This window comes from Pyxicephalus adspersus, chromosome 10 (assembly GCF_032062135.1).
Source record: "Pyxicephalus adspersus chromosome 10, UCB_Pads_2.0, whole genome shotgun sequence".
Lineage (NCBI taxonomy): Eukaryota > Metazoa > Chordata > Amphibia > Anura > Pyxicephalidae > Pyxicephalus > Pyxicephalus adspersus.
In genome coordinates this window covers 23,951,249-23,977,690 of record NC_092867.1, presented here as the reverse complement: position 1 = coordinate 23,977,690, position 26,442 = coordinate 23,951,249, and the positions used below count along the sequence as shown (strand labels likewise).

At 37.4% G+C, this 26,442-nt stretch overlaps 1 protein-coding gene across 1 annotated transcript in view; it reads right to left on the bottom strand.

The window, feature by feature from the left end:
- The window catches only part of GABARAPL1 (GABA type A receptor associated protein like 1), a 304,992-nt gene extending 298,496 nt beyond the window's left edge, over positions 1-6,496 (bottom strand). Inside the window, exons 1-2 of the mRNA XM_072424891.1 lie at positions 6,452-6,496; positions 4,986-5,015 (exon numbers count right to left, since the gene is read on the bottom strand). Coding sequence (XP_072280992.1) covers positions 4,986-5,015; positions 6,452-6,496 — 75 coding nt within the window. The remainder of the gene's footprint in view (positions 1-4,985; positions 5,016-6,451) is intronic.
- Between the last annotated feature and the right edge of the window lie 19,946 nt (positions 6,497-26,442).

Genomic DNA, 26,442 nt, shown 5'->3' with positions numbered 1-26,442 from the left:
TGTTCGGGTATAGGAAAGGTGAAAGTGCTTCTAATTATTTGGTAGAGTAATACAGAAGGTGAAGTAATGTACAGCCCATAAATCATAGAATAAAGTAATAGAAGATAATTAACATTTGTACAGTATCATTCTTATTATTGGAATATGTGAAGAAACACATAGGGAAGGCTTTGTTTGTGTTAATCCAGGTCTGACATTAAGCGATTGCCAGCAAGTTCAATACAAATTAAAATTATGTCATTTTGGATTTATGTCATGCTTGTTGTAGGCTTACTTTTTAGGGACTCCTATTGTAAAACAATTGACTATCACACACCTAACTATTTGCATCCTTACAATGTGTCCTATGTACTCTTCCCACAATATCCCAGTAAAATTTGAGTTCGAGTTGTTTTCTGCACAACAGCAGTACTGGCATTGATGGTTTTAAATTATTGCTTTGTATGGCTTTCCCTATAAATATTGCATTGCTGATAAAAGTATGATTTGTCTTTATCAGCATACACAGTGTAATATTTGCCAGTGAAGTACTCTAGCAGCATTATGTTTCCATCCTCCTTTCTACAGGCTGGTACAACGTTCAATAAACCCTCTGTACACCTCTGGGTTTGATCTGCATTTTGCTTCTTTAGTTCCAAACAAATCCTATTGAGATCTATTTGCATTGCTGGTCAAATGCAGCCCGGGCTGCCATTTTATGTTTAAACATTTGTTAGAGTAGTGTTCTATCTGAATAAAAAAGCCAGCATTGTGCAAGCAAACCTGTTGTCAGTCCAAATCTGATCCTTTCCTAGACCCAGCTGTGTATACAGCATTTGTGTCAACTGCTGAAATCCTAACTTATAAAATTCTTGTCTCAATGCGACATTTAGACTATGAATAGGCCAAGAACTAGTATCCAAACATACAGAGTTATCCTTTACTTCTACATTCACTGGGTGTTCCATTGCTAAAAATATAGCTCAGTAGTTTCATGTAACAAACACAGAACAAATAAGCTTTCTCAGCTTGCTCAAAACCAAATGTCCCACTAATACAACACAAAAATACCATATAGCCCCAGCTTGATGTAACAGACATATACAACGCTGTAAAAGAGACACCCAGAGGAATTCATAACTGACCAACACGTCTCTCTGTTGATTTTTCCAGCTGAAACCTTTTTTTAATATGTGGTTTTCAGACATTTTCCAGACATTTCTATAGATTATTTATGGCTCAGCATTTCACACAAATCTGACATATCAGTTGAAAGCTATATTTTGTATTCCCTCATCCCAGCCACAAGCCTTGACTTAAGGCTGAACTCCAGGCAAACAGCAAAACACAAAGATTACAGACATGAATATACAAGTTATTTCACATGACAAAGTTTTATATTTTTGTTCATCTAGTCACAAGAGCTTTACAGCTGTTCTTCACAGCACAGCCCTGTTTAGTAGAAGAATGGACCTGATCCTACTATGCTGCAGTTTTACATACAGGTCTCTACTTTTTCATAGTTTGTAAGTGGGATTGGCAAACTACGGCCTAGCCGGTAGTTCGTTCCGGCTTAACGCCCTCTGGCCCTGGCTCCAGGGGGGGGGCAGCCAGGGGGCGTTAGGAACTACTGGAGCCGCCAGAGCCATTAGGGTGGGAATCAGAGTCCGGCCTAGTGTGCTCCTGCCCATGGCCTATTGGCCATGAAAGTTTGCCGACCCCTGTTTTCTCAGACAAATATGGCAGCTTCCATCGCTTCTCTTCTATGGAATTGCCTGGCTGTTATGTTGACTGACTGGCTAGAACACTTGTAGATGGGGAAAAAAGGGTAAAGTCACGGGTTGTCATGTGCATTCATTTCACAACCTGTGACTCAAAATATTAAAAGCAAGAGAGATTTTTTCTACCTTTGTACTTTATGTAGACCCTCCAGCCAGCTGAATGTACTTTCTTTTCCACCCCACCATCTTCCTACTACTACACATTGCACTCATTGCATTCATTATTATAAATTAGCTTTACTCTGAATGGACGCAGCCTAATCTATAGAAACAAATTAGGCCATGAAATGTGTGCACTGTAAGAAGAGGACCTGGCTGGGATGTTTTCTTTGCAAAGATAGTGCCATGGTGAGTGGCACTGCATATAAAAGATTGTGGAACTGAGACAAAGGTAAGTATTTAGCAGGTGGGCTGTACTCGTGGGGGTGAGGGGTAAAGTATTATTAGCAGGAAAGTCCTCTAATCTTACATGGTGGCACAGGGATCCAGTTGTGGGGTTAAGGGCAAGGACAGACACGCCTTGAACCAGCATTAGGGTCATGGGTTGCCAAGGTTCTTTGATGTATGTTTGGGGGTGGTTGGTTAAATTACTTTGTTTTAAACTCACATAAGAGCTACTATTGCACAAATTGCTAAAATCGCATTGCAGCGCACTTATGGGACTGCAAAGCTGCAGACCACTTGCAGTGCCTATGCTGCCTTGTTTACCATCAAAAGCTCATACAATGAACATGTTTGTATACTTGACCATGGGGCAACGGAATAAGGTGACCTGATTTGAATATTCAAATTTCCTGGCTTACAAACAGGATCATCAAGCCTTTTCCTTCCAATCTTACTCCCTTTTGGCTATCACTTTTCTTCATTCTTTTCAGAGGGGCGCAGCATCACATGTGGGCATTGCTTAGGGTGATCTTCATGCAAATGCAGCCTTCCTAGGAATGCCCACTCCTCCAGACTGACATCTACCCTAGACCTCAAGGCATTTTGACTTTTGCCAAAACTTTTCCTAGGGGCAGCCCACAGCAACAGGGCTCTTGAAATTAGTGCTAAGGCAAGGTGATGTGTTGTTTTCAGAAAGCTATGTACGGCAACCTGCCAGGTATTGATCAGAAGAGAAGGAAGAAAGAAGATACCTGGGATGGCGAAATGTAAACAGTTTAAACTTAGCTTAACAGTTTGCAATTTATCACAAGCCTGAAACTAACCTTAAAATTTAAATAAATTTGGCTGTGTTCAGGTAAACTTATGTGCAAGAATGTACATGAAACTTATAGATTATGGCGCACCGACCTCTCATCTCTCCTTCAACTTGCCCAGCCTCCAGTTACCACTTCATCTAACTGCAAACCTCTGATGCTTGGCCATTGGTCAACTACTGATAGTGTAATGCCTTCATATGTATGCTGATGTTACATTATCCCTGGCTCTATGCAGTGTACAATTTTAAAGAACATTTATTGTAGTATGTGAATGTTTTAGGATGCAAAAGTCTTTGAATGTCACTTTTTCCAAAAACAAAAAAACAAAAAACTTAACTCCTTAGAAACTTTTCAAAGCAGGGCTATAACTCTGCTTTAAATCTCAGATAAAATTTCTGCTATCGTGGTGATAAAAACTTTATATTTACAGCTATAAATACCATCATAGCGATAAAAGCAGACCATTATGATGAAAAAGTCATGCAACTAAAGCGTTGATGTCTATTACAGCAGATCAACTCATTGGTGCCAAAAAACCTGCTTCACAAGCTGTGCACCCCAATAAAATAAGGATGGGTGATAGAGAGATGGGGGCCCCATAAATATTTCAGGATTGGCCCAAATGTATGGAGTTATATTATTGGTCTTGCTAGAATTTTACTGTGTTGTATCTTAGAACCTGAAACTATACGATTTGGCTGAAATTCATGTAAAGACTCTATATATCCTATAAAACTAAGAATCAAGCTTTGGTTTGTATGTGAGCATGAACAAAGTGTAGCTTTGAATGTTCACGTGCAAGCAGCTTTTGTTTATGTTCACTCCATAAATGTAGCGCAAGCTGGATGTAATCCAGTTTCTTCAGGAAAACTATTTGCTCTTATTGTATGAGGAGTTTCCTTGAGGGAGAACCCCCTGTGTGAACCAGTGTATGCTGCTAGTATATAAACAGTGGTAGTGGATGAACTTTGCATTTCCATGTCATGACTGCTGGAACATCTGGCAGATGTACTATTGCATATTGGGGATAACACAGACCCCTGTTCCTGCACTCCCAGCATACCGCTGTCCACGTCACAGAGGGGAGGCCTTGCATGTTTATACCATAACCTCTCTGACGTATACCAGCTACAAATGTGAAAACATATGTTTTAACTTCCCCGTCCTGTCATGTGTTTCCAAGAAGAGAAAACAGGCTTGTTTATATGTGCTCTTTGGTTCCTTTTTTAGTACAATAACAAGTCTGATGCTAGTCTGTCTTATATTAGTATTCTTCAGATCACATTTGTCAGGGAATGATTATTAATGAACTACGAGGTGACAGCACCCAGGCTCTTTAAATCCATCATTTTTCTTTTCATGCGTTTTAAGTTTGGCAGATGAACTGTAGTTCTTAAAGAGTGTGAAACTTTCTATGAGTGCATTTGCAGCCCTGAATAACCATTTAACCTTGTGAGCTCTTGTAAAGGTTTCCGGTGCATAAAGCGCACATCTGGCCATTTGAAACTAACACGGGGTCTTTAGATTGGATGCACTTGTATCGAGAGGCATGAAAACTCATGTTTTAATATTAGGCACTGTAATAGATTAATATGCTGTATATATGTCTATTGTCATTCATTGTAAACAATTATAGTGTTAAGAAATGCAGCTGCATTTCAGCATGCCACCATGACGGGCCATGTGAACGCAATGTGTGCAGCAGGTTTTTATTCCTCTCTGTAGATGAATTTTTTCCACACATGCTGCCCAGGTGACAAATGTCAGAAGTTCGTCCTTCACCTTATACACCCCCAGCCTCAGCTTGTCTTGTGTCTGATTTTGTTATCTGATTTTGTAATTGTGAAACAAAGACTAGCCAATCCTGTAATTAAGGCTGCATACACAAGTGCAATAATTGTCGTTGGAAAGGATCTTTCATGATCCTTTCCGGCAACTAAGGACTGCACGGTGCATGAATGAGTAGTGCTGTACATACAGGACTGTTTTGCTCTATGGAGCGAGGAAGGGGAGAACGACAGATTGGCACTCTGCTGCGCACTCTCCCCCTTTGCTTCCATTAAGATCGTTCGTCGTCCATCGTCCGTGGATCCGCCAGGGCAGTCCTTTGCACGATGGACAACGGGTGCTGTACACACGCCAGATTCTTGTCCAATACCGGCCCTGAGCCAATTATCGGACGAGAACCATTGAACGTGTGTACGTAGCCTAAGGATGGGGACAGCACAAGAAAATTTGCTTAAGGGAGCAGGAAGTATCAATCTGGTCTTGGCCACGTGAGCATATACAAGCATTATAGGTGCTTGTAAATCATTCAGAGTGTTTTGCCAATTATTTATTAGTGAAAAACCCATTGGATTAAATAGGATAATTGTAAGCTATAAAATTGTATTACATACATGTACAAAACCCATAACTGCACAAAAATAAAAATGTTTAAAAAAAAAAAGTAGAAACCCATCCATACTACTACTAATGTATGCATAGCCAACGCTTTTATTTATTTTAGATAAATAAAGTGCAGGTAAAGGCTAAAACCCTTATCTGCTTCTAGGGTTTCACTTTTTGCTTTAGAGAGGTAAGAGAAAGTGGGAGGAAATCTCCTAAAAGTTAAGGCAATGCTGCTATAAAATGTGTCCTCATTAAATGTTTTTCCCTTATCTCTTGCATTCATGACATTGCTAAAATGTTGGAATCCCTCTTTCTGTTTTGGGGACAGGGACAAAAAAAGAATAAAAATCCTTACCTCAGCTCTTAAATATCAAAAATAAAAATGTGTGTACATTTATTAAAAAAGAAAGTTTTTTTAAAGCACAGTTTATGAATTTTCTCATTATTGCAGTTTGTATCAGAAGCTGCTGAATAGTTATTTATAAACTCCTATAAACACAAATTAAAGTTCATTTTTTCTACCACGCAGTATTTGTGAAAATTGTGCAAACTTTGTAACAACGCCGCCAGCAGTCCATGGCTTTATTCACTAGGTGGCAGAAAAAGGCAGCGCATGGAGCAGCCAACCGATCCTATTGTACGGCAGACTTGTTGCAGCAGGCCAGCTAAATCAGAGCTTTACACCCTCAGCTCCTGAGAACATTGATACATCGCAATCCCTACAGATAAAGCTTACCTCATTCTTATTATGATTTTGGCTTCAGTTTCTTAACAGTAAAAACATAAAACTTGTAGATCATTTGATAATACTGTCTAAAATCTAATTTTATCATAAATCAAATAAACGTCCAGGAATATCTTGTGCGTACATGTTTTGAATTCTGATACAACCACACTGTAATACAGAGAATATTGTTAAATACTGAAGTCCATAATTGTGAAGAGAGCAGAGTGTAGTTAAAACAAGCGAGCCTTACACTGGCAAAAGACTTATGGGTGCTAACTGGAGCAAAGCATATGAGCAAAAGTGGAGCTGATGTCCAGAGCAACCAATAAAAGTCACTAGTTAAATTCTACCAGAATAAAATGGAAACTTGCCATGTGGCACTGCTTCTCCTTTCCAGTTTCAGCTTTCAGTTCCATGGTTTTAAGTTGGCCATACACATCTAAATCCAATTAATTTCATTACTGACAAAAACAACCACCACAACTTTCTATACAAATTGGTCATTTTCACTTATGTTAAACTTTTACAGTGAAATGATTTATCATTATAATATGGCATGGCAATATGGCAAAGCTAGAAGGAAACTTTGTTAACAAAGGGCTATGCTTCAACAATAGATTTTAAGGATGTTTTTGATAGAGATCCATTCCATATCAAACGATATTAGGTATTAAAAAATAAATCTTTCTTCAATACCTCCCTTCGTTTTTAATCCATCAGGCGGTATTTGTGCTGGAAAATGTTTACTTTCATGAAAAAGGAATAGGGAAAAGTAAGGCCACTTTATATATTACATCATTGTCAAATATATTTAGTCATATTTTTAATATAAAAAAAACAGTTGATTTGAAACCAAGTTCAGCTGTTGCTGTCACTACCCTATTACTAAATCTCATGTAGAGGATGTTGTCAGCAGATATGCTGCAGTTGGGCATCTACAAATGTCAGTCCTATTTGTGCTACTGCTTCCCTTCTTATTATGTTTAAACTGTTAACATGGACCACTGGCTAACCCTACAAGTGTGCAAGAAAAACATTGAAATATGTACTATGCAGGTCTCAGGTAGAGTATAAGCATTTTTACAGTTCACACATTGATCAGTTAAAATACCAAAACCCCAGGTCCAGTACCCTGTACTTCCCCCCTTGCAAAAAGGCTCTGAACTGCTAAGACATGGATCCATGTCCATGGATTCCAACTTGATTTATCAGACCATATTACCTTCTTCCATTGCTCTATAGCCCAGTTCAGATACTCATCTGTCTATTGTAGACATGTGTAGGCAAAAAATTACCAGTATTAAATGGTAACTAAAGGCATAGCGATATCTTTTTTGGATAAAGTGTTGTGGTTATAGCCCCTGGCAGGTTATTGTGTCCCTGATAAGGAGATCCTGGTCCTAGAACTCTACAAGACCTGCCATTTTTTTAGATCTAACGCAGTCATTCACATTTTACAATTTGTCCTTGTCAAAGTGACTTTAAAAACCTCATCTTCAATATCTGACAATTTACTTGTATATCTCACTCTTTAGTAGGTGCCATTGTACTGAGATAATCAATTCACTTCACCTGTCTGTGGTTTTAATGTATGCACTCCGGGAAAATGCTGCACAACCATATGTTTTGTTCACTTGCATTTACCTTACATGCATGCCAAGCTTTTACCTAGTTGTCTTTTTCATTATTGAGTAAGCCACTAATATGTAAGTAAATTAAATTTCCCAGCATCCTAGTATTACAGCTGCAAGGACATATTCAAGGCAAAAATATAGAAACCCATTCTCTTAAAGCCAAAAACCTTAAACCAACAAAATTCAGCGTAACAATTAATGGAGTAATTGTAATGCCCAGGTTCAGCCAAAGAATTTTTTTTTGGACAGACTTGGAAAAAGTATATACTCGCATTGGGTCAATTAATTAGAACTAGAAATGAATGGAATCGTCATTGTGACAGGAAGCTATAAACAAGCCATACCGATAATAACCCAATGATGCTTCCAACTTTTTTTCATTGTCCTGAAGGGAATGTTTGGTTGCAGTTTGTATTCCTGTGTCCTAGCCAGAGGTAAAGTAAAATCTCCCCACAGCAGGCATGCTCCTTTCCTTTTGACTTCTGGGTGCAGGAGAGAAGAGGCTCCCTTGAAAAGATGAATCCTCTATGAGTGAGGGATACAGTAAGTCCCTATATGCTACCCTTGACCTAAACAGCCTCTGCAGTGCAGAAGAAGCCATACTGTAAAGGTGCTTTTTAGGTCTTCCTGGAGTTTAGACTTTTTAGGAATTTAGATTTTTTAAGAGTTTAATAATGAGTCCAGGAATTAAACATTGTTGTTACAAATGAAAATTGTGAAAAATTGTGGCAATTACCTTATAAGTTAGAGACATTGCTGAAATAACACACAAATTTATATATGTATTTATATTCATATATCCACATCGGGCAAAGCAAAAAAAAATTTATGCAATGATACTTTGGCCTCTTATCCTGTTGACCTAGGCACTGGCCCACAAGTATGTAATGGTAATGGCTCTCTGATCATTACAAGCCTGTGTACCGAGGGGATGTCATTTCTGTTAATCCTAAATTCCGATTAAGACATCACAAGAACATTGATCCTAAGAGAAAGCAGAGCATTGCATTATGGGCCAAAAACAACGGAGACATATTTGCCAAATGCCGCACTGGGATTTTTCTTTTACTGGCTTCAGCTGGATCATAATAGCTATAAATATAAAAAATGAGTGTTCGAGTTTAACAAAAGGTGAGCTCAACTGGCATCTGTCTTTTTCCAAACTTAATTTACTGCTAGCATGTGTTACATTTCCTCAGTTTATTCACTGATTTTCCAGAAGAGCCTGGTTAGAGGTGCTATGCTATATAATATAAGCAGTGGCACAGTGAAATTCTAAGAATTACGATGAATATCTTTAGTTTACATTCTTTTAGCCCGATATATTTAGTGTGTTTAACTGTTCTACATTACTATTTATAGGCCGCTGGCAATATACCTGCAAGGAACAGTCATTCTTTTGGTTTGCTAAAATGTAAAGCAACCTAGAGATGTGGACAGCTGCTGGATCTAGACGATGTGTAAGCATTCTGTTCAAAGTTTGTGGTGCATACATGTTCGCACTGGATGAACATGTATGCTTGATCCAATGGTGGGTATAGGAGAAGTGGTTAGACATTCCCAGTACCAGTCTTTGTCCAGGTAAACCTCTGGCAAATACCTGGGGAAAATGTAACCTGAGCAGTAGATTTATAGATGTATATAGCAGAAAAAGAAAAAAATCATGCCAGGACAATGACATCACACCCAGCAAAGCAAAAGAAGGCTAGAAGGTAAGAATATATTTATTTTCTGAAAGAGGAGGGGGTCCAGTCTACTTTAAATTTTAGGGTCGCGAAACACAGCTCCATCTGAATATATTCACATCCTATTCACAATGATAAAGGTATTAAAGCTCAGGGAAGGATGAAATCAGAGATCATGGTAACCTGGTCCTGAATGTGAATGTTTAGTAATAAAACTACTAGAATGTAGAGCAGGGTATGAAGCAGGGATGGAGAGCTATTCTTCAGTAAAAACCTTTAAATTTTCCAAGCATGTAAATTTATTGTGACTCCCTCTCCCTTCCCTCTGCAGAAGAGCCTAAACGCACATTTTCATGCAGCAAAAATGCATTTTATGAGGGGGTGCTGAGAAGTTCCTGGCTTTGCCTAGAAAGAAGAGAGCCAGAGTTTTAAAATAACACATATATTCAGCATATTCCCCCCTGAGACTGATGCACTTGGTACAGCGTAATTGCAGCTTTTCTAGACCGTTCAAATAAAAGTCCTTTGGTTGGGCCGCAAACCAGCTCTCTGCAGCATTTTTCATGTCAGAAGTATCCTCAAAATATTGCCCCTTCATGTGTTTCTTAAAATTCGGTAACAAATAATAGTCCGAAGGGGCCAGGTCAGGTGAGTAGGGGGATGGTGGACCAATTGGAAACCCATGGTGTTCTATTTGGCAGCCACAACATTAGACGTGTGCACAGGTACATTGTCCTGCAAAAAAAAGGATTCCTTTGGTCAACCTTCCACGGCATTTCGTCTTAAATGCCTCCTTCAGCTGGTCCAGGAGGTTAGAATAATACTGTCCAGTGATACTAGAACCCTGAGGTAGTTAGTCCACCAACAGAATACTGTCTTTGTCCCAGAAAACAGACGCCATGACTTTTTTTGGCCGATTTCTGGGTTCAGAACTTCTTCGGCCGCGAGGACCCGCTGTTCCCCTGACTGTTCCTTGGTTTCAGGATCATAGATGTGGAGCCAGGTTTCATCCTCAGTCACTAACCTAGCCAAAAAGTCCTGTGCAGCTTCAAAATGGGCCAAAACGGCTTTGGATGCTTCAACTCGTTCCTTCTTCTGATCACTGTTCAAACATTTCGGTACCCAGTTCGCTGAAAGCTTGCACATGTCTAGGATAGTGGTGATAACAAACCCAACATGCTCCCATGAAATGACAAGTATCTGGGCTATCTTTTTTGCGGATATTCGCCGGTCCTCAATAATCAGCTCATGGACAGCATCGCAGGTTGCCGGGTCAGTTGAGGTTGGGGGGCACCCACTGCGGGGCTCATGTTTAACGGTGAAATGCCCAGTCTTGAAACAAGATATCCAGGTTTTGACAGTGCTGTAGGAAGGACACTTCTCCCCCAGTGTTTGTGACATCTCAGTGTGAATGTCCTTTGCTGACTTTCCCTGGAGAAAACTTTATGACGGCCCGTAACTCCAACAACATGAAACTTGCTTGTGCCTCTGCCAACACAGCTTCTCACAAAAAGAAAAAACAGTTTTAAATATCACAAAGACCTGATATTTGCACAGTTACATACTATGATATTAGGCTGTCATATGCCCCCACACTCATTTTTCTATTTCATCTGGAAGGAACTTCTCAGCACCCCCTCATAAGCAACATTCTACTTGATTCACATCTTTGATTTGCAGTTTTGTATAAAATGAAAAGAGAAACTTTATGGTCCTGCGTCCACCAATGCATTTGCATTATTATGGACACTGCATCCATAAGGATGTATAGAATGTACATGAAGCCTCTTTTTTTTAAAAAAAACATCTTGTTTTATAACATCTGTTTCATTCACAACACAATTTCTTGTCCAAAAAAGCAAAACTGTTTTTATTAAATTACTTTAGCGAGTAGAAGTACCTTCTCTGCCCACAGAAATACCCCCTAAGTATTTCGTACCGCTTGATGAGAACCCAAGAAGTTATGTCAATCAGGCCACCTCAGAAGTCACAAATCTCCCCCATTTCCTTCCTGTAGTTCCCTCAATCTTATAAAGCCAAGCCAGCTTCCTGTAGGCCCCACATCTATAGAGATCAAGGAAAAAAGGAATGTCCCACTTAAAATAGTATGTTTAACAAGCATATACCACAAATATGAAATGTGCAATCTGATAGGGCAAATAGCTAAAGGCAACCGGTACTCTTTAAAGTGGTTTATAATTCAGAAGACTATTCTGCTCGCAGTATGGTTTCCCTACTTTGCTTTGAAGTTTTTACTAACATTTAAATCTTTCCAGATCTTGTCACAGAATAGAAAAATTAAAATTTAGAAAGCAGAACAGGAGATTATATATATCATATAAAATAAAGTATGAGTTTGGCATAAAATTATAGTTATGCCATTATATATTTGTTTATTGTGGAATAAATTCTAGGAATCATGGGAGGGAAAAGGGACAGAGGGATATGGGTCTGATTGAGGGACAGTCCTCCAAATCAGGGTCAATTGCTTATATGCTTACATGAGCAGTGTGTAAAGTTGAGAACCCAACCATGAAAATTCATGGAATTTAAACAGAGCTCAGAGATCCACATTAATTCATAGATGCCTCTTAACACACATGAGCTCCATTTACAACTTGGGGTTACTGGGGGCCAACATTTGTAAACTCTGACAACACAATCTTGGCCTGCAGTATGTTTCTATTCAAAAAAACAAAAATAATTGTGTTCCTTTTAGGTCCACATCTTTTTGCCTGTAAACTTTGTTATGCTTGAGTTCTGCAGATCATTCCACAGTCATTTAGTTCAAGAGGGCAGCTCTGCCCAGAATGAAGCCTTTAATCACACATTCTGGCTCACATCTACCTTATTTTGGTTAATATTTTCAAAACGATCCTTCATGCTTTATTTTGCGACCTCAACACATTATTCGCTGTCAAATGAGTAAGTAATAACAGGATCGCATAACCCACCCCTGTAAGGAAAGCTGCTTACTTTATATTTTCTTTGGATTTTGTTATCTAACTCTTTCAAAATAGTCAGCTTTTAACTCCAAAATCCATTCCAAATGCCTTGCAAACATTACAATTGAAAATTATGAAGTAATGTAATTACTGGTGCATGCCTGGGCACTTTCATACATCTCAGACTAGGTTTAAGTCCAAAATTTATGAGAAGGCAGTTCCAGGGATGAAGAAGCAGCTGTCTGGCTCAGCAGCAAAGATGGAGTTAATAGAGCAATTCTCTGCTGAAAAAGAGGGCAGGAATTCAGGCGCCTAGCAAGGCCCTTGAGAGCTGGAGAGCTTTTTCACTTGTATATCTGAAGAGGGGTGACGCTCTACTTAGATATGGATGTCTGCAGAGCACACAGCTCCATTGTAAACTTCAATGTAATGAGATATACAGAGTAGCTTAGGTCCAGCTTTGGAGGGTTGCAAGAGTCCTTACAGTATCATAAAGCTTGGGAAAGGTGAATGTGACTTTGTCACTGCTGTTTGCTGTCCTGGCCTTATCTCACACCTGTAGCCTTGCCGTCCGGTGCCGCCATGGTGCAAGACAAGAGGCAACCGAGGCCACATAACTTTGTCTCTTCCTAGAACAAAAGTAATATGTTGTATATGTTCCCATAGTAGTTGATATGTCTGTTATTGTATGTGCTATAAATTTGCTTCATCTTTAATACACTTCATAGCCACATAAAAGTTCTCTGCAAGGTACTTCAGCAATAGGGACAACTATACATTAAGGGAAAGAACAGTTTGATTTCAGGCAGCATAATTCAAGGTATTACTACACTCATTCACACCACAGGACACACTACCACAATGCACGATAAGGGTACCTAAGTGTCTGACTTAGGTATTTAGAAAATCATGGAACTGAAACAAACATGCTTTCCAATTCCTGTTCTGGGTCAGTGGTTCAGACAGCATTAAAACAAAGCATCAGCATCATATATAAAAGCATAGCATCATATATATTTATATGATGCAAGCAAAGCATCATATATATATATATATATATATATATATATATATATACACACATACACACACACATACATACATACATACATAAATAGAAGGGACACTGACCTGATCAGTCGTGAATTCCTAAAACTTTAGTTCTGCTTTGAAATGAATGATAAGTACGGTTTAAAAGAAAGATTAAAAACTATTTGGAATGCTGAGAGATGAAAACTGCATTAAAAAGATGTCCCCATTTTGTTAATTGATTTGTCCATCCTAATATAAACATGTATATGCTCCTATTCCTTCTATACATAGGTAGAAATGGACCTGTAAAGCAATCATTTTTTAAGTGTATTTACCTTTCCATCTGCAGCACCTAGGTGAGGGTGTCACTATCCTTTCTGGTAGAACCCCTGGAAAAGGCAAGATCTCTCCAGAAGATGAATTTGCATTGAACTGCTTCGTGTGCTGAAGGACTTCATCTAATTTGGTGGTAATGTAATGCCCAGAGATAAAGAAAACAAGGGTTTTCACCTGCATGTGTTTGGTGATTAAGGAAGGGGGCTCCGCAGTAAAAGTTTTTAATCCTTATGTATATTCAGGTGTTGTATGAAAATAAAAAAAAAAAGTTCACAACATTTTAACCTTACTCCATTCTTTTTCAGTGGGATACCCCAATTATCTGGCCTGTAATGGTCTTTGAAACTGGCATGGAATTCTAATAAACGTACTTTTTTGTCCATAAGGGCAGAATGTGGGTAAACTTACAGCAATTTCCCAAAAATAAATAAAAATAAATCTATGGCACACCCCACAAGTAGCTCCAGCATGCTAGTGTTGTAGCAATGGTGGTGGCTTTTGGCAATGTAACTAAAAGCAACTGATCTGTTTTCATTTCAGACTTGGACTAAGAAAATATTTTGCTTCCTATTCCTTGTTAATACCAGCGCCACACTATATTTTCCTTTTTGTAAATAAATTAGCTCAGCTCTTTAACCTTCATTAGCTCTCTGTAAATCACCTTTTATACCGCATGATTTTCCGGGCTCCTTTGGCATTGAACAGATTGATAAACACTTAGACCAGGGAGATGATTTAAAGCATTTTTTTAATGGAGATTACTTTGTCAGTCATCAAATCTTAAGCTTGCCCCTACCTGCTGAGCTGCAAAATATACAACCACTGACTTGCTTTAAGCTTCTGAGATATGATTTAATGAAATAGCAGACAGGTAACCTGTAACCAAAGTCTATTCCACCCAGTTTATTAATCATAATACTTCATGTCAGCACTGAAATCCTCTTTGGAAGCCATATTGTTAATCACTATAGATCAGGACTGGAAGGCTGCATTTCAGTTACATGAACATTGTCATGTACTTGATAGCATCCTTAATTAATGATACATAATAAAGTAGATGAACGTCATCCAAGAAGATTGGAGCCAAAAGAAAGCTTTGATAAGTGTATGTTTGAGAAGCTCAGGGTAGTCACGGATATGTGTATCCCTACTGAAAATGTGTGCATATGTGCCTGCTTAAATCGGTACTGCAAAAGCAATGAAATGTAGAAACCCATAGCAACCAAACGTTTGTTATGTTACTATACTCGCTTAGTCAAATATGAGCTTTGAATGTTTGCCATTAGGAGTGCTTTACTTTATACTTTAAAATTGCATTGTAAAGCCAATAATGTGATGGTCATCAATCAAGCGCTAGTAAGCACTGCTGTAAGAAAAGCTCCCGGTATAAAAAATAATGGAAAGATAATTGTTCATGTCATATCCGGAACCACTGTGGTAATTTCTGCATGAAAGGATACATGTAGTATCTCTTATGCTCCATTGATATAAAATGAAGCAGACCATTAAAATAAATGTTAACACTTTCCATTAACACTCTAAACTTTAAAAATAACACTTAGCGGTTAAGGCTGAACTCCAAGCAAACAGCTACAGTCATATGAAAAAGTAAGTACAACACATGGAAATTGTCAACTTTTTCCGTAGTATTTAAAAAGGCAAGCAAACCTTCATCAATTAAACTTGCCTACAGATAAATGTTATTTACTAGGCTAAAAACATATAGAGCTCTATTATTAAAACATGGAATCTGACATCAACTACTGCCATTGAAACACATGGACCTGGAAAAAAAAGTTTTTTTGACAGATGGCCTCACATTCTTCTCAAACACAATTTGAAGTAAAGCTGCATTTACAGTTGGGACAATGACTATTCACTATCCATGCCCAACAGCAACAAAACCACCTCAAATAATTAACATTTCCATCACTAGGCTTCACTATGCTTTACAGTTGGTAAACGATACATGAAATACCATCTATGCATCAAATATGTCAACTATTGTCTTTATGTAATCAACTCATAGTGCATTGTTACAGAAGGCCGACTCCTTATCGATATGTTTAAAACTAAAGTGTAATTTTGCTCTTCTGGTCTTTTTTGATAGCAAACGTTTTTTGCTGCACATCTTCCATGCAGGTTAAATTAGTGTAATTTCTTTTTGACTGCATATGCATGAACTTTAACAACAACTGCACCAATTACCTGTGGATTCCACACTATAATTTTGTGTTTCTTGATGTTTCTTTTATCATTAAATGGTCATTTCTTGGGCCAGTCAGTACTGGACAAGCTACCAGTTGTTTGAATTTTATGTATTTTCCATACAGTGGATTGTAATTGAAATAATATATATTTTTTTAAAATCTATTGCCAGACATTTACCACCTTGTTCTTAAGTACAGTGAAGAGCTCAAATGACCATGGCATGATGACACCACACATTTAAATGGCAAACAACACACCAGGTCATAGATATCTTGGGTTTATTTACTAAAGGTTCAAACTGCATAGTGCCTAATAAGGGGATAATCATCAGAGCCTAATATGAAACACTGGATTATAATTTATTAGGTGCCGCTAATCAAATGCATTTGAATAACTGATCATAAGCAAATGTGACCACCTCTGTAAAAGCAGACATTATGGCAATTTGTTGATTTGGAGCATTCAAGTGTGTGTAAACACAATGCAAAGGGTGAAAGATATCAGTAGTGATCTTAGAGAACCAGTTGTTGCCCATCAAAAGAAAGGTGCTTGCACACCAGCAAATCTACAAAATACCAAAATGGTTGGGAAAAAAAAATCAGGATATTGCAATGACCAAGTTAAAGCTCAGACCCAGAGCTGTGCAGAAATGTTGTATAGAACATTGGAATAAAGAATTAGAATATTAGAACTTGATAAGGACCAGTAGATGTTAACTATTCATGATATGAAATAATTGTAGCAATACAAGTGGGTGTACATTCTTTTGCTCATGACTGTATAATGTGTGTCTTTCCAAATCATCAGCAGATTACAGGTCTGACATGTCAGCTTGGAGTGAAAATCTGCCAAACTGAAATAAACATTGCAATGGGAAAGTTCAACTGCCTTATACAGAATTTAAAACTTTTTTTTCCAGGTGTTTATCATTTGGGCTTAGTCCTTTATTCTTTGTTAAAATGAAACAATTCATCTAATTTCTAACTAAGGGCTACAACTTTATTTTGAGTAAACCAGCTTAGTTTAAAAACTGTAAATTTAGGAGAGTGAGCAACACAGATTGTATTGTTTAAGGTTACATTTTTGTGCATGATGCAATTGAGGTACCAAACAGGTAAAAGGGCAAATTACCTCCAGAAAAATATTGTTTTCAGTATTTTATGCCAAACACTAGCACATGTATGGCCCAATAGCATCTGTTAAGAATATTTGCTGAGCTTTCCCAAGTCAGTGATGGAAAAAACAGTCATTCAAAGGTTGTACTGCTGAGTGTATCCAGCATTTGCATGCTACTGTCTTCTGAACAAGACAAAGCTATTATAATAAATATTTAAATCCTGAGGTTAGGCTTCCTGCCATTGAAAAGTATTTGTGTCAAGCCCAATCTAGCAGCCTTGAGGCAAACCCAAGTAGAGGAATGTATGAACCAAAGTGGCTTAAAGCTGAACTCCAGTCTAAACAAATATTGTCTTAAAACAAGGCATGTTTTTTCCTTTTAAAATCTCGGTGTACTCAAAGGCATGGCACTGCTGTTTTCTCCTTCTACAGGATAACTGGTCTTCTATTTGTACAGCTCTGCTCTCCACATGGGTTACCTGCAGAACTGTGATGATGTCTCTAATTAATACTAAATTAATATCTGTGCTGGTAAAAGTATATGTTGCACATCATCAACAGGTTGTCATACATGCACCCACTAGAAAAGACAAATACTGCTGAACAATGCTAAAGTTTAATTGTGTTACCAACACAAATGCATCAATCATTGATTGTCCTGTTTGATCTAAATAGGTATTTACACATCATCTACCTAGCAAATCATGATTGTATAAGTTGTTTATTCAATATGGTGAGTATCTACCCTTGTATAGAATACATTTTGAAGAGGAAAGAAGACATACATCAAATCCTAGGACCAGTATTTCACAAGCATGGTTTTGTGGCACCCTAGGGTTAATGTACTATGAATCGGGCATATCATAAAAATTGGCAGGGGTTCTTTGAGACCTAAAAGTTATTTCAAGGGTTACCTATCTTAAAATAGTTGAGAAAGGATGACCTAAAAATTCACATTCTCCCAGAAGAATTACCCGTCTGGAGTATCTGCTACTCAGAGATACAGTGATTACTACCTGATGAAGTGTAAATCAGCAAGGTAAAGGATTCACATTTTGTCTACAAGTACTTGGCCATAGATAGACAAACAAGACTTTTAGACACTTAAGGCTGTCCTCCAGCCAATATGCAGTACAATTCTTTTAAACATTCACATATCCCTATAATGTATTCATGTAAAGGCCCTACAAGTACAGAAAAATACTTGATATTCTGCCAGAAATGCACTTGGCTCCTAAGTCATGTTGTGGACCGACAACACACAGCAATTTTGAGGACTGAATGTTGTCACTATTCCCAGTTTCTTTTGCCAAACTACTTGGACACACTAGTTGCACAGCATAAAGGGTAATCATTCTTTACCCAAAGCAAGAACCAGGTTGGATAAACATATTTCTTGAGACAACACAGAAATTAAACAATATGGACACTTTTGAATTTCTGACATGATCAACAGATATTGTTTTGTATTAAACAAAAAGTTACAATAGCAGATAATGTTACCCCTTCCCTACTTTAGCGTATGACTAAAATATAATTCCCATCATGATGAATGACATCTGCCACAGACACTCCCAATAATCTTCTCTAATTGTTCTCTAAAACACAAAGAATTAATGTTTTAGTTAAGTTAAAATTCTGCCAAAATCTTCTATTATATGCAGGTTGTATTAATAACTCACGTACAGCCCTGACAGTGTTACCAGCCTAATTTAGTTCTATGGGGCACCTAGGAAATTGTTTATTGTTCCTTGCCTTATATCAGATTACGCTGCTGTGTTAAAAGAGTGGAAAATTGGCAATATAATGTTAACGTGAAACTTAACCCTTCCATGGTTCATCACACTTGGAATTTCTGGAAGGAAGGTAGACAATATTAATATAATACAATAACTAATGGTGAGACCGCAATGAAAGCAATCTTTTAATACTGCTACCTGGGAGATGCATTGGTTCAGATTGCAGTAGTTGGTGGTATTGAGACAGAGCAGTGCTCTAAACTAAACATGGAGATCATTGCAAACTGTGTATTAAACACCACAAGGTTTTTTATCTTTCTGTCCTAGTTTATTTTACATTTTTTGTTGCGTCTGGTGTTTAAACTAAAGGTGTAACAAAACTGGTATCCTAAAAACACAAACATTTTGTTTAAATTATTGTTTATATTGTATTATTGTAGAAAAAAGACCCAATACCTCTGGTTCAACATGGTTCAATTCTAATATTATTCAACTACATTTTTTAATCCACTCTCTGCACATTTTTTTAGGGAGATGCTATGGAACCTTGCCACAGATCTCTCTTCACATCTTTCTCCCATCAGAGCTAGCAAATACCCCTTAAACCCTTTAATCCTAAAAAATAGTCCATCAAACTACCACACACTGCAATCAATGTACAGTTAATTCTTTAGTAATATTACCTCTGAGTAATTTAAAATGCAAATCACTAAATTTTCATTCAACTGATCTCTCAACGGATGGAGATAAGTATACATGCATAAGTTCCAAAATTTAGAAAAATGGAAAACCCATTTAAAATGTCTGGAAAACCCAACAGATACAATGTAATCAGGGGAAAATTTTCCATCCTAATCAATTGAGGCCCGATCAATTATTTATACACTCCACATACAATTCAAAAATAAAAAATCCTTTAATGGTCGATTCTATGGACAAGCCAATAGATGGCTCAACTGAATGGTAACCTTGAACAGTGTATGACCAAGCCCTAAGCATAAGCTACACTAGCTTCAAACACCAGCTTCACAAATGTGTTTTTGAGGCCTTTTTACAGGAACATGGTCACTTAACCTTGCATATGCAAGGTGACATTCCTTAATGCCAAGTGCACTGTTTTAGGTGTGCATCAGTATGTTGAATTACGAGCTGGCTTGTTGTAGCTGTTAGCCACTAGATATCAGTGGCTGTCCTTTGTCTAGAGAATAGCCAGTAAGAGGATGAACTGCAATGGTTGGCAATGGAGGATTTTCTGCCCCAATATTCCTGTATAGCTATAGTAGAGACATCACTCAACTTGTAGGATTGCATTCTTTTCACTGTCAGGTGTGCATCCAGTCGCTAATATAAGTAGCAGTCTTTCTACCATTGACCATTCTAGGTTGCCATTTTAGTTAGGGCTTATGTGTACTAATAGGCACCATAAGGAAGAAATATATCTCTGTTAGGCAGACTGACCTGTATATAGTTATATACCTCAGTTAACCAATATGGCAAATGAAGAATAATGTGCACTAATTTACATTAACCAGTTAAACATGGTCTTTAACATGGTGTTTAGTTTTCACATACTGTACTGAACTGCTACAATATATTTATCACAGATGAATAATCCATTGAATTTTAGACTGGGTACACACGTGCAATTGTTCTCGGTCAGGGCCAATATTGGACGAGAATCTTACGCGTGTACAGCGCTTGTCTTCCATTGTCAGAACGACAGTCCTGGCAGATCCAAGGACGATGGACAATGAACAATCGTAATGGAAGTGAAGGGAGAGAGAGCGCAGCGGGGTGCCGCTCCGTTGTTGTATATACAGCACTCGTTCATGCATCGTGCAGTCGTTAGTCATTGGAAAGGATCTTTCAGGATTATTGCATGTGTGTACAAAGCCTTAGTCTATGGCCAGAGAATCATTTACCTTACCACAGCCTTCCTCCTGGTTCCAGAATAGACTAGTCCCCAAGGTCATGTCTGTGCCCTCACTGACATCATCATGTAGAGTGCATTTTATGCGATGATATCAAAGAAGAACAATGGCCGCTGTGGAGCCAAAGAAGAAGCAAGCGAACTGAGCATTAAATTCTTAATATACAGGAAAGGGCATCAGATCTAAATTTTTATAATCTGAGTGGAGTTTGACTTTAAACATATAGTGATTTTTTTCTCCACTATAGGAAGATGGTATAATAATATGCACTCAAATAGTCATTTTGTTTTCCAAACAGTTGCACAGTGTTACCTTGTCCATTGTAACAAAAAATATTTGTTACTTTAGGCACAGGTGAAACAAAAGGACAAGAGATGCTGACACTTAGATTGGGATTAAGAATTTCATTAACCTCCCTAGCGGTTCATTTCTTTCGGGGTTTATATGTGTAAAAGCGGTACATTGTTTTTCATGAAGATTTATTTTACAGTATAATATAATAATATGAGTATAATAATGTACGGATTTTCCACATATAAATCCAATGTATTGCATATAATAGTTATTTTGTATTGAATGCAATACAAATGGATTTTGAATTTCCAACCCCGCCCCGCCAGCAACATACACACGCACCGATGGCACCGGGAACACGGAGATCACGACGATGGATGACGCGGGACACCGACGGATCAGGTAAGCGCTGTATTTACTATTACTTCCCATAGGTTTACCTACCCCGAGTGTGACTCGGGGTTACCGCTTTTAGCAACTTTTTTCTACACTGAGGCACACTCTGGGTTACCGCTAGGGAGGTTAATTCAATCATTATTTTATTTCTCTAAAATATTCAGCACATAAAACATTTTGCTTTTGGTTTCTAAGGAAACTGATAGATTTAGCAAGATTCCTAAACATTCAATGTTTATACAAGTCTTTCTGAACAAGTGTCTACAGATAAATTGTCAATCAGCAGATCTTTTATTTGTTTTCTATTGAAGGTAATTGGGTTGCCATTAGCAGCCAGAAGACTATAGACCTCTGACAAACTAATCAGGGACAGTTTTACATTACACATGGCTGAATAAACAGTATCATATGCTCTTATCTAGTGGACATTTAATACATATAGCAATTGTATGTGAATTGACAGCACATACTAACAAAACCATTAAAAAGGTATATATTATAAAGCAAAACACTAGAATTCACTAATAAATTCAATAACCAGGAGAAATAAATAAAAGTCATATTTCATCTTAGGAAGTGAATTCACGTGAAAACGTCTAAAGGTCATAGTTTCAATATGGAATAGGCTTCTTCGAGAAGTTTTATCAAGTGCTATAGATTACTTCAGGAAAGATGGATGCTTTTCTAGAAGCACAGAATATAACTAGGTATTAAAGATTTAAAGAAATGATACCAGAGACTGTTGATTCAGGGAACATCCGATTGCCTCGGATCAGGAAGGATTTTTTCCCCTGTTGGAGCAAACTGAACCATATTTTTTAAGAGTTTTTTTTACTTCTTCTGAAAGGATTTTGTTTACTTCCGCTACGTAAATAACGTTTTACTGGAATATGCTGGTTTTAAGTATGCTATTTCCTTAGTGGCTGAAATTGATGCACTTATGTCTTTTGTCAACCTCACTATTCAATATAATTTCTAGAGAATCTTTTCAGTCAGACTAATTCTGGTAGTGGTAATGGACCCAAATGGATGTGCCACTTTACGGATATAAAGAAGCAGGGGATGTTGAGAGGGGTCCAAATCCTACTTTATATCATAGAAACATGAAACTATCCATCAGGTAATTTGTTTGTTGGTCGGTAGAGTTGAAAAGAAAAGACACCATTTTTTTTCTACCTAATATTACAACATCCCATTTCAAGTGGTTTTTAGTGGAGGAGCTTGTACAAAAGATCATCACCTTTCAGATGTGCCTGGGGCAGCATTATGTCTGATTACAATGCTGGCAGCATGTCTATAAGTCTTTTAGCAATAAGGATATGTATATTTGGCAGGTTAGCAGATTCAAACCTGCGAACTGAGTCATAAAGGTGCATCATGTAAACTGAAGGCCAAAAGCAATTTTCAAAGTACATGCAAAGTACTGCAATAAAAAGTATGAAGGGTGAAATTTCTAGGACAGACCCAAAACTAACCCAAAATTCAAAATTTTTAGAAGGTGAGGTCAGCATAAAAATATTTAAAGTTTATGTCCAGCCATAGCTTTTGTTTTGGATAGAGCAGGTTTTTACTGCTATCTGGGACATGGTTACATAGTTAGATTTCATATTGTATAGTGTCTCGATGGTTTCACCAGACAGGAAGCACAAAAATGATACATGATACAGAATCTCTACATCACCTGACCTAACCCCACTTTACACAGTTGCTCAGGCTACTCAGTATAGAGGAACCTATTCAAATTGTTCAAACATCTTTATTTCCCTTTCATGGACTCACTCTACTTTTTTGATACGAGGTCCATTTAATATGCAGTGAACCTGATAAGACTATATCGGACTTTGCTAAGAATGCACTGCTTTTTCAGCGGAAATTTTCTCTTCTGGACAGGTTGACCCGACCCAAGTATTATGGGAAAGCCCTCAACTTTCATTCATTAATACTTTTGTTCATTAATAGCACAAAATGTTTGGTCATATTAACCAGGACTTTGATCTCCAATTTTCTGGTTACCATAGACCTAGTATTTTGGGTATCTCAGAAATCACCTCTGATAACCCATATTTTGAATTAGTGGTAACCAGAATGTTTGTTTGGCACTGTACACTTTTGTATAATATGCACTGTGGAAATCGCAATATTTCCTGAAAAAGCCAAGTTGGAAATGAAGGGTGACATTAATTCACTTCATGAGTGAAGCACTTAGAGGCTTTAAAAGATTTATTTTGTGGGCCATGCAGTCTGAAAAGTTAAAACAGTAACATACAGAGATGAAGTAAATAGGGAGTCAAGTGAGGACAGAATGTGAAAGGTCCAGATTAGAATATACAAGAATATTATATACTGTAACATATCAATTTAAAGTAATAGAATAGAAAGCTGACAATGGTAGTTAGAGAATATTGAAAGAAAATTGAGAAGAGGAGAAAAGAATCTAAAGGATTTAAAGTAATATAGTCTGCTATGTAAGAAAATAATAGAGTAAAAGCATTATCGGATAAAGGAGAAATGTAACAAAATTGGGTAATTATAGAGTAGTAAGAAACAGAAATGGAGACAGTTGAAGAGATAATTCTGCATAACCATCACTATGAGGTACACTAAAGAAGCAACGTATGGGATAGCAAATGAAGTTAATTTAAACATTTTTTAGGATAAAACATATTTTTCATTACAGTAACATTTTACCAATAAATTTGTGCTTACCTTTTATAAGAGGAATTCAAGCTTAGAGAGTCTACTTTAATGTATACTATCCTTCTGATAGTAACAGGATAAACAGGATAAACTGGATAAAAGCAATCCCATAAAGAAGCTGGTTCAGCCTGAAGATTTGAAAAAATGTCTTCCAGGCACGGTTCTTACGGGGTAAAGGGCCAATTAATGTTTGCTGTATTTAGATAAATAAATTGATTTGTCTGCAAAGCCCTCTGACTACAATTCTAGCCCAACAAAGAACACATGTGTATGGATATGATGTATGAAGATGGCATGGCAGAATCTGTTTTACACCTTCTGTCAATGAGTAAGGTCATGCAGTGGAGGGCCATAAGGGTACAACCACCAACAATGTCTCCTATGCATGATTGCCTCCAGACACAATTACAAATCACTGGCATCAAACTTTTTACATGTAGATATGAAGTCATGACATTCTACTACCCCTGTGTTATTTTCAGGATGTTGAAATTTTGTATACGTAAGATACCTACTCTTTCAACACTCTCAAACATGAACAAAGAATGATTTCTGTTTAGTAATTATAAAACTTTCATCATGTTTCTAATTTAGAAGACGTCTGTACTTTATCTTGTAGTCTTCACCGCAGCAATCACTGACACATGTATAATAGTCAAGTGATTATTAGTGCAGTATGCATACATGCTTGGCTGCAGTACTGTAAGTTTTCATAAAAACAAGCAAAACTTCTTTGTTTTGTTACTATCTATATTGGGCATCCCTTGGCTTCCTCCCACAGTATAAAAGCAAAAAAAAACAAGGTTTTAATTATAAAGGAGTGGACAATTTACCCTCTTTACAAAATAGTTTTGGAGTTTATGTGCTGGAGTATTCTATGGCAGTAGCATGTTGTACTATGTTGTACTATGTGCCAATAGTTACTTCTTGCATGGTGACATTATAACACCATGACTGATATGATATTGCTGCATTTTTAGCTGCTTCTATACCTCTAAAAGTGGAGGCTTTTAGCAGAAGTCACCAATCACCAGAAGTAACTTACAAAGATGCTAAAATTTTCTAACACAACATGCTTGAAAGGGGCTTAGAATAAAGAACTATGCACCATGTGCTAACAGTAATTAGTACCTGCACAATCATACAAAGAAAATTAAAAGTAAAATTAAATGTAAAAAAAAAAAATATATAACTTGCTGACATCACAACTGTCGGAAAGAAGAACCATCCATAACCATAAACACCAAACAATTCAAAGCAGACTGCTTGCTGCATTGAACATGTGATTATTCCATCATCTAGCTGATGTGTGAGGTATTCTATCTACTAGACCATTGTCTTCCATAGCAAGAAAAGCTATTTTGAGAAAAAGATTTTCCAGATTTATGCTAAATCATAACATGAATTTATTGCAGTTGGAGAATAAAAATCCTGGCTAAAATATGGATCTGCAGTGAGTCAAATATGAACTTCATTGTGTAAAAGTAACAATTCATGGCTGTACTATGGAGGAAAACAATTAAAAAAAATGCTAATATAATGTATATATGCCATTATGTAAAATGTGACTGTTACTTGGATTCCCAATTATTAACTGGGAAGCCTAGACGTAGCAGATGAACAACAATGAATGAATTGACTGTTTACTGTTTTATTGATATGTTTCAGAGTTTAGTGGCCAATGTGGACTTCATTGTTTATAGTGGCTGAGCAGCCCACAGGAACTTTGACCAACCCACAACTACATGCATTCCCATCTGGTAAATACAAGCATTGCCAGAATACAAATCTGAACATGATGGTGTATACTTAATAAAACCCCAACTAGTTCTTATTCAATAGATCAGAATAGTGTGACTAGGGCAATAAACCAGTTCTTTTAAACAATAGTAATTCAATAACAATTAAAAGTACTTTATTTCTTGGGCATGTTTTAAATTCTTTAGACATTTTGCAATCCTTTGTTAATAACTGAATGAGTAAACACATAACCGCAAATCTCCAAGTAGGCAAGGGTGTGTGTCAAAAGGTATATAAGCTGCACTATAAAAAAAAAAGCTCACAAACAATCCAGCATACCAGGTGCCAAAAACACCAAACACACACAATTAATACACTTATTTAGTGTAACGAATGCTGCTGTTACAGGTACTTTAACAATAGTTTCAGCTTCTGAGGTCTGAGTTGCTTTATGTATGTTGAGCAATTGCCATAGAGATGAATGTATCCCATGGTCTTGCAGGCTGGTATTCTACATGGCTGCTTGGCATTCTGGCTGCTGATGAGTGTGTCTGATACTTATTTGGGCCCAAGGCAATGAGAGTCTTGACTCAAGAAAAGACTTGA